The sequence below is a fragment of the Corylus avellana genome, chromosome 4 (assembly GCF_965113065.1).
Source record: "Corylus avellana chromosome 4, dhCorAvel1.hap1.2, whole genome shotgun sequence".
Taxonomy (NCBI): Eukaryota; Viridiplantae; Streptophyta; class Magnoliopsida; order Fagales; family Betulaceae; genus Corylus; species Corylus avellana.
Window position 1 is genome coordinate 35,784,470 of NC_142493.1, and position 9,666 is coordinate 35,794,135.

General features: G+C 33.9%; 1 protein-coding gene across 1 annotated transcript; it reads left to right on the top strand.

Moving 5' to 3' along the window:
* Positions 1-1,436: 1,436 nt before the first annotated feature.
* On the top strand, positions 1,437-5,551 carry G6PD2 (glucose-6-phosphate dehydrogenase 2). The gene is made up of 10 exons (XM_059591949.2): positions 1,437-1,864; positions 2,275-2,507; positions 2,631-2,725; positions 2,909-3,023; positions 3,522-3,727; positions 3,810-3,959; positions 4,036-4,156; positions 4,259-4,488; positions 4,580-4,780; positions 5,057-5,551. Exons 1-10 carry the CDS (start codon positions 1,648-1,650, stop codon positions 5,304-5,306), a joined length of 1,818 nt encoding a protein of 605 aa, XP_059447932.2. The 5' UTR covers positions 1,437-1,647; the 3' UTR covers positions 5,307-5,551.
* The last annotated feature ends 4,115 nt before the right edge of the window (positions 5,552-9,666 follow it).

Genomic DNA, 9,666 nt, shown 5'->3' on the forward strand with positions numbered 1-9,666 from the left:
ATTTTTTTTTTTTTTTTTTTTAACATTTGTTATTTGGCGGACAATTTTGAACGTGTACTTTATCCAAAGAGGGCATGCATTAGCCCATTTCAATGTTTGGGTTGAGTCTGGAGTAAAGAGAAAGTTTGTTGCCGCAAATTACGTGTGTAAAGGCCTCACCGAACTGGGCCAAACTTGATTTTTGAATTATTAAATTGTTTGTAATGAAAATCAAATTGGGTTTTCCTAGAGTGGCCGATTCATGGTGAACCCTTCAGTGTGTGCTCGTTGGCCCTATAGCGCTCCACGATGTAGTAGTATATTAAAGCCCAGAGCCCAACTCTTAAATCAATCCTCCCCAGCCCAACTTCCTATTTAAGCCACTAGATTTAAGATAAAAGAGCTCTGACCCAACTCATTGAGTAATCTTATACACCCATATTTTTATTTATTTTATTGATATAGTATTGTTAATTATTTTATATATATTTTTTTAAAAAATAATTGGTTAACAGTATCATATCAACAAAATGAAATAAAAGTGTGGTGTAATGCTATATACAATATTTTTATCCTACTTTGTTAATGTGACATCGCTAATTAAACTTTATATTATTTTTTTAAAATAATAATTAATTTAATGGCTAATTGATTCATCAACAAAATATAAAAATAAAAAAAGACAAAAATGTGATGTATAGCATGACTAACTTTGACATTTAGTGGGGGTGTCTAGGACACGTACCTGAATTCTCTTCCATAGAAAGGCAAATAGAATGTAAGATGTTCTAGTGTTCTACTCTATTTTTCTAGACTTTATTCTGGGTTAGCGCATATTCCACCTCAAAAGTATCCACTAAATTGACTACTAAGCAAGAAGAAAAACAAAAAAATATAAACCAAATTCGATGTTTTTATTCCACACTCCGCAATGTGCATATTTTACTTACAAGTATAAATTCTCTTCCAAAATTCTTTTAAACAAAATTTTTAAAATTAATATTTATTAATCTTATTAAAAAATTATATGAAAATTACTTTTTTTTTTTTACTACAAAAAATTACATGTTCTCAAGATAGATAAAGAAATGTTAAAAAATTATATTTTTATTTTATAATATTGACGTGACAGCAGATCAGTTACTCTTTATATTGAGTAATACTAAAAATCACATTTTTATTTCATATTATTAATATAACAGTGTCATTGACTCATTCAACCATTTAATCAACCCACCTAATTAATTGTAACTTTTCTTCTTGCCATTGCTTAAACCAAAAAAAAAAAAAAAAAACAAAGTCAAAACCTTATATGGAGGCACATTTAACATGCATAATGTTAGGCCCATTATCATGTTACAGAGTCGGGCTACAAAACAAGTCATTATAATCTGGTAAACATTATTGTTATTTACATAATTAACCTAAAACAAGAATCAAATTCCACTTGGTCTTTGTCTCTCTCTCTCTCTCTATTTTCCATCTCTTAAAATTTGTTGGCAGGACAAAGCAGCCTTTCGGAGATCTCAAGGGCCTTCTAACCCTCGGTGTTTCCTAAGTTGCCGTGACCCTCGCCTTCTTTCTTCGCACCCTGAAACATCATTGGACTTGACTCTTATATAAAAATTCTTTCATTAGCCAACAGAGGAAGCAAAGAGAGAGACAGAGATGGCGGCCCTTTCTTCAACACACTGCCGTTCGTATTCACCATTACAATCGTCGTCTTTTGGACCTTCTTCTTCTTCGTCTTCCTCATCGTCATCGTCATCGTCTAATCTCGGCCATTTTCAAAGGGTGTCGGTCTCTTCGGTTCCTAAGCGCTTTCTCGCGGCCAAGGTCTATTCCCTACAGTCCCAAACGAAGTCTGTGGCCCGCATGCAAGATGGTTGGTTTCTCTCTTTCTTTTCAATTAGCTGATACCCATTTAGGAATATATCTTAGTGTTTCAGTTACGATTATTCTTGTTGATTTCTGAAACGACTTGTGTTTTGTCTAAATATTATAATCAGAATCGAAGAAAAAACATTTGGAAATAATTTTTTTGAATATTTAGATTTTTTCTTGTTTTATTCAGTTCAACCTGATTGATATGGCATGGTTAACATAACAAAGAAGAGTCATAAGATTCATATCTTTACTTCCATTTCTCAGTTTTCTGAGTAACCAGATGGGAATTGTCAAATTACTGACTCATTTGGTCCATTTTAATATATGATTAAACATGTTCACTACTTTGTCTATTTCAAGAGTTGGAATTGTCAATTTTTTGTTAACTTGGATGGAAATTGGGTGTAGGTGCGGTGGCCTCTACAATAACCCCAATTGAAAATGAGACTCCTTTTAAGAAATTGAAAGATGGGCTGTTGTCGGTTCCATCTCCGGACGAATGTAAAGATGCAGTGGGATTTGGCATCAATGAAAATGACTCCACTGTTAGTATTACTGTGGTTGGAGCCTCTGGGGACCTTGCCAAGAAGAAGATATTTCCTGCACTTTTTGCACTCTATTATGAGGATTGTCTTCCTAAGGTTTCTACTTTCTTTCTTTTTAACTTCTTTTCCTGATGTTCTTTTATTGATGGTCAGGTTCGTATTACTGTATTTTCAATATTTTGTTGCTTGACATTAAAGTATGGAAGTATTTCTCCGCAGCACTTTACTGTGTGTGGTTACGCTCGGAGTAAGATGACCGATGCTGAACTCAGAAACATGGTTAGCAAGACCCTTACTTGCAGAATTGATAAGAGGTAAATCAATCTGCATTTTGCTTGCCACTTGAAGCGTAGTTGGTATACATGTATCAATGTAGTTTCTCCACTGGAAGTTGGTTATATAGTATTCCATACTATGCATGGTGTATTTTATTGTGCTTTAGGATTTTTTTTTTAGTTTTTCAGTTGTGATATATATTCTTTCTGCTGAATTTTCAGAGAGAACTGCAGTGAAAAGATGGAGCAATTTCTTAGAAGGTGTTTCTACCATTCTGGGCAGTATGATTCGCAAGAAAACTTTGCAGAGTTAGACAAGAAGCTGAAGGAACATGAGGTAATTTGTGTGTGGCTGCACGTGATAGAATGTTACATGGTCATTTAACTTACAGTGGTGATGCTATATTATTTTAGAGGGAAGTTATAGCAAAATCTGGCTTGCTGATGATGCTTACTGACTTCACTTTCATCAATAGGAGTGTCTATCTTGGATGTTAAGATCCTAACTTCCCTGTGATGCATTCACCACACTTTTGGTCTTCTCACAATTTATGGTCTTCCAAAACGAGAGATATATTTATCAGGAAATGGCCCTAAATAAGCCCTCATAAGAATTATTCCTTTACATTATATCCAATTGTAGTAAAAATTGTCAGGACTTTTAGCATAATGGCACTGCTGTAAATATTTCATTTGTTGACTGTCTTGTTTCTTCTTCAAGATCAAGATAGGACAAGAAGCTTTTGTTCTCTGTCTCTAATGAAATTCTTCTCTTTCCACGATTTGCACATGTATTTAAGTACATTTATTTGACAACGAGGAGCTGCTTCTGCAGGGTGGAAGGGTTTCAAATCGCCTCTTCTATCTGTCAATACCTCCAAATATATTCATAGATGCTGTAAGATGTGCAAGCTCGTCAGCTTCATCTGGTAATGGCTGGACCAGGGTCATTGTGGAGAAACCCTTTGGTCGAGATTCGGAATCCTCAGCCGCGTTGACAAAAGGTCTCAAACAGTACCTTAAGGAGGATCAAATATTCAGGTGAGTTTTTCCAACCAAGTTTGGTTTTTTATCACGCATATATTGACTATAAATCTGATTGTATGGACAATTTCCTTTGCAGGATAGACCACTATCTGGGAAAGGAGCTTGTGGAAAACCTATCCGTACTCCGGTTTTCTAACCTCATTTTTGAGCCATTATGGTCAAGGCAGTATATAAGGAATGTACAGTTGATATTCTCTGAAGACTTCGGCACTGAAGGACGTGGAGGGTAATTTTCTAACAGACGTTTGTATTTTAATTATGATTTAGAACTTACAATTTTTTTTTTCTTTGACTGAATCTAGGTACTTTGATAATTATGGGATAATAAGAGACATAATGCAGAACCATCTGCTTCAGATACTAGCCCTATTTGCCATGGAAACGCCGGTTACTTTGGACGCAGAAGATATCAGAAATGAAAAGGTTTTCCCTGGTCCAAAGATGAACCTCAATTCTGGCAATTCCTAAGATGTTCTTCTGTGTTCTTTTTTACTTAGAAAAATGATTTCTTTTACTGGTTTCTAGGTCAAAGTTTTACGTTCAATGAGGCCATTACAGCTAGAAAACGTGGTCACAGGGCAGTACAAGAGCCACACAAAAGGTGGTGTTACTTACCCGGCCTACACCGATGACAAGACTGTACCCAAGGACAGCTTAACTCCAACATTTGCAGCAGCTGCCCTCTTCATAGATAATGCAAGATGGGATGGGGTGCCTTTTCTAATGAAGGCTGGGAAAGCATTACATACAAAGAGGTATTCAGAATTCAGGAGGAACCTCTTAGTCATATTTTGTTTGTCTTGGTCTTCTTCATTCTATATTATTTATTACTTACTCTTTCCACAGGGCTGAGATAAGGGTACAGTTTAGGCATGTGCCGGGAAATTTATATAATCGAAACTTTGGGACAGATCTTGATCGAGCTACAAACGAGCTTGTTATTAGAGTGCAGCCTGATGAAGCTATTTATTTAAAGATCAATAACAAGGTTCCTGGTTTGGGAATGAGACTGGACCGAAGTAATCTGAATCTTCATTATGCAGCAAGGTACAACCTTTTTTTGGTTTTTGTTTTTGCTTTTGTCTTGTATATTTCAAAACTATTCTATTCAAGTCTCTCCCCAAGTGTCACTCCTGTTTGAATGTTTAGTCTTTGTTGATGCTGAACTGGAGACAACCCAGAGATCTAAATTGGTCAATTGTTGTTTTCTGTTGTTCATTTGACAAATCTTGAAAAAAGTCAGCTCTGACTATGGGCTTCGACTGTAGTGCTACTTCATGAGTGTTCTTATCAATTTCAACCGAACTCCTTTATTATGTGTAGATATTCGAAGGAGATTCCAGATGCTTATGAGAGGCTTCTGCTCGATGCTGTTGAAGGGGAAAGAAGGCTGTTTATCCGGAGTGATGAACTGGATGCTGCTTGGTCGCTCTTCACACCTCTGTTAAAAGAGCTAGAAGAGAAGAAGATTATCCCGGAGTATTATCCACATGGGAGTCGGGGTCCTGTCGGTGCACACTATCTTGCAGCAAGATACAAAGTCCGGTGGGGTGATGTTGGTGTAGATCAATGACTCTAAGAAAGAGGGAGCATAAAACTTTTTACTTATTTGCTCGTTACGGTGCGCCAAATTTATGTAGTCCAAGGGAGATGGAGAGTGTGAAATTAGTGATACGATCAAATATAATCCAGAAAGGAAGAAAATGGTTTTTTTTTTTCGGTGTATTAGCATGTTCTTTGGTTGCTTCTATGCCAGAACATAGAAGTTTAGGATTATTTGAACATGGGAATTGCTATAAATGTATCCATTCCTTCCCATTCTATGTCGTATAAAATTTATTAACAAGTTATAGGCACCCATTGACAAAGTGATGTGACTTTTAAATTATTATTGGGCTAAAATTTAAAAGTGATTTTGAAAGTCCCATTACTTTAGGGGATAAAAGGGAAACAAACGTCTTATTGATAGCATTCCACTTGATTGTCTGAAATAAATTTTTAAAAAACTTAATTGCAGTGCATTGGAGGTTTTTTGGGCCTCTACCTAACGTAAGAGGTGATCCTAGTCTATCCCCAGTTTTAAACCTTTTAAAATTGCGAACTTATTTTATATTTCTCTTGAAAGTGAATCTCTTCCTTTTATTGAATCACAACAGTTTTTTATTTTTTATTTTTTTGTTAAATTTAATTGTTTATGAGTTAGCTTAACTAGCAAAGTCTCTTTGTCATGTCATATGAGATGGAATCCTTTTTATGATCTAAATAAAGGGTATGTTGAAGCATATTTTTGGATAACTGGACCAGTCGACGGGTTACTTCTTCTTCTTCTTCTTCATTTTTTATTTTTTAGAGGTGGGATTCCAAAATTTCAGTACTCCAAGCCGACTTGGTCTGTGATTACAATATCCATAATGCATAGGGGTATATGTTCCCTCCAGCTGATATATTCCGAGATGGAGAGCGCCATTTTCGCAAGTCGGTGTGTAGCTTTGTTAGCCTCCCCCTCTTCACATGAATAAAACGCCAAAACTGAATTCGTTGGCGAAGACTCTTGGCGTCATCCACCAAATGACCATATTTGGTCGACGGGTTGCCTGCAAAATAAGAAAAAACATTCAGATTCTAATGGTCAAGTAAGTATTTTGCTTTAGAGAAAAACCCAAAAACAAAAGGAGAGAGTGAGAAAGAAATAATGCGTAGGGTAAGTAAATAGCATATTTGTTACCGGGATATGTATGTATTAAATTAGCCGGTATAAATCTAATCTAACTGACAACCGTTTCTTTTGGGTAAGTAAATTATTCATTTACTAGGGTGATTCGTTAAGATTTCCTTCCAAATATGGTACCCTGATATCTTTACTATTATTAATTCTTTTTCGATTTTATTGTCGTTAGCCTATAATTTTTACTACTATATATACATTGCATGGAGACTAATTGAAAATCATTCAGATTTCAAACCCTTTCAAATTTCAATGGAACGCATCCAATGGAGAATGGTGCTACTTCTTGTGGGCTTGATGTTCATGGCGGCTGGGCCCAACACAGCTGAAGCAGTGTTCGGCGTGTTGATGAATCCATGCGCTCTTCCTCAATGCATTGCTTCATGCCAGGCTATCCTTAAAGCAAAATATGCGAGTGCTTCTTGCTCTAATCACAACACCATTTGTTTATGTTTCGGTGGCCCTGGTAATTAATATGTCAGGGAAGGGTTCTTGATATGCAAATGTTTTCTCTTAATCGATAAATAAAATTTATAAATTTATAAATTTAAAGTTTATAAATTTATAAAGTTATTATCATAATCGATGTGTTATCTTTTGCAATCAAATCAATTTGTGAATTACTTTCTAGTATGAAGAGTTAATACTACTACTCTTTCCTCTTCTATGGGAATTTAGGATTTCAATATTATACCAATTTTTTTTTTTTTTCACCTGTTTAATAAACCCAAATCGACAATATTATAAAACAAGTAGTCAAAGTTGCTTTCACTCAATTCTGTTGAAAATGTGATATTTACTTTTCAAAGTACAACAATGGATAGGACAAAGCTGCATCATTGACCAACTTCTCCAAATGCATCCCAAATTCACAATTACTTGCATTTATCACATATTAAAAAAAAAAATCAACAAGATTGTACAGAATTTCAGGAAACAGGAATCAAACCCCTAATGTCAAAACATTGACTTCCATAAGATACAATCATTCTTCAAAGACATTAAGTAGTTCATACTCCACAAGAGAAAGATTGTTATCCTCTTTAGCTTCAAAACATGTCCCCATGTATCAACTGCTAGCCAGCCACATAGAACCTTTTAACAATCTTCGCATTATGAAGGATTACAATGATGCCACGAGAACAAAAAAATTTTATAGTACAAAGCATAAAGCTCTTCAAAAATTATATCATTTTACAATTAGGTGCTATCTATGACTTCAATTTTTCGCTAATCCATATATAAATACAGTTAAAGAACAGATATGCTCCGAGCAGACTAGATCTAAGATATTGGTAGCCAAATTTTCTAACAAAATTTATTTAAACCGACTATGAGAGATAACCCCTCACACCTAATTATCCAAGCCGTGAGAAATAACTTCTCACACCTAATTATTCCTCCTCACTTATGAGGGCAAATCTAGAGAGAAGAAACATCTTATTCAAACAAAAAAAAAACACAAACAAACAACCAGCAAGCAGCAACAGTAGCAGCCAAGTAGGAGTTGAATGGTATAACATGGTGGAAGGTGGACGGACGCATAGCAGAAATGCCAAAGTTGCTGATTTGGTCGGAGAACACCTACAAATATAAAATAATAATAATAATAATAATAATAATAATTTTTTTTTAAAAAAAAAAAAAAAAAAAAAAGGAGAGTGAGGGTAGGAGCAGGGAGTTGCTCATTAAATAAATAAATGAGAAAATTCACAAAGGACCCTTAAACTACCACACAATTTGAAATGCCTCAAAATGTCATCCCTTTAACTTTCAATTTGATGCAATTTTCCTCCATCAATTTGTAGATGTTAAAAGTGATGAAATGAATTTTATACCCTTGAAACTTTTATAAAATTTCAAATTTACCCTTAATTTCAAATTGGGGGAAAAAAAAAAAAACACTAAAATTGAAGGGTAATTTGATATTTTGAGTGGTTTCCATTGGGGTTTAAGTCTTTAACGGAAAAAATTGACGGGGTCAGTTGCATCAAATTGGGTTTAGGGGATGAAATTGAGAGTTTTTGAAATTTGAGGGGTTTTCTCAAAACGAGTAGTAGTTTAGGAATCCTAAGTAAAGTTATCCAATAAATAAATTATTCTCAGGGCCGGCTAGATCATTAGGCCAATTAGACAACCGTGTAAGGCCACCAAATAATAATGGATAATAAAGATTTATTTCGTAAAAAAATAAATAAATCTTTAATTATAGTTAATACTCTTAATTAAGGCCTACAATTATAGTATGATATTAAAAAAATAAAAAATTGGTCATTATTTTGAAGAAAAAGACAATTTTTTTTTTTTTTTTTTTTAAATACCAAATAAAAAAAGGACAACATTGGATGTTATTACTTCAAAAAATATATATATATTTTTTGTGTTTTTTTTTGTTTTTTAAATGACCACATAAGAGAAAAATTTGGCCAAAGTTATGTCTCTAAGTTGTATCTCTATCATTTCTCAAAAACATTTGTCCTCACTAATTCGAATCCCTCTAAACTCTCTTGTGTGAATATGTCAAAGAAAATTTTAAAAAAAAATTGTCCTCACTATCATAAATAGTTGGAGTTGATATCTTTAATTATGATTTTATCTGATAAACCCAAATCTTATTGAAAATTGATACTATTAAATGATAATTAATTCAATAGCATTATGTTCAATTTCATAGCATTAAACGCATTGCAAGATTGTGCTTCTACTTATATTGGAAATAAGATTCTCTTCATAAATGGAGAGTATCCATTTAGCGTAAAAGGAGTAGTAATATTGTAAATATTATCCGTCAATTTTAATGTTAAGACAATATTACCCATCATTTTACACTAACTTGATCCTCTCAGTTTTATTTAAAATGGGAGGATCTTTCTACTTATAATTGATGCATTGTAAGATCAATTTTGCAGTTTTTTTTTTTAATTTTTTTTTTTAAGTGGATTAATAATTTCATATTGGTTTGATATCTTAATATTATATTATTCTCCTGCATAACTGTGTTGGTTGTTGCATATAATTATGGGTATTGTTAACACAGTTTCTGATCACGGAGGGATTAAGACTAAAACGCGGGAAGCAACTAAGCAAGTGTAATAGGGGCACACAAAGAGTTAGTTAATGCATGAAAAAAGGAGAAGAACAGTTGTTTCTGAATATGCTCTATGTTCTCATTGAAATTTACTTCATTTTATACGTATGCGTTTACATG

What these genes read in the sequence shown, in the direction of transcription:
- G6PD2 (XM_059591949.2), top strand. Translation starts at nt 1,648, where the DNA reads ATGGCGGCCCTTTCTTCAACACACTGCCGTTCGTATTCACCATTACAA. An exon ending in AGAAGCTGAAGGAACATGAG is followed by an intron (nt 3,024 to 3,521) that starts GTAATTTGTGTG and finishes CTGCTTCTGCAG; the next exon opens with GGTGGAAGGGTTTCAAATCG. An exon ending in GGCACTGAAGGACGTGGAGG is followed by an intron (nt 3,960 to 4,035) that starts GTAATTTTCTAA and finishes GACTGAATCTAG; the next exon opens with GTACTTTGATAATTATGGGA.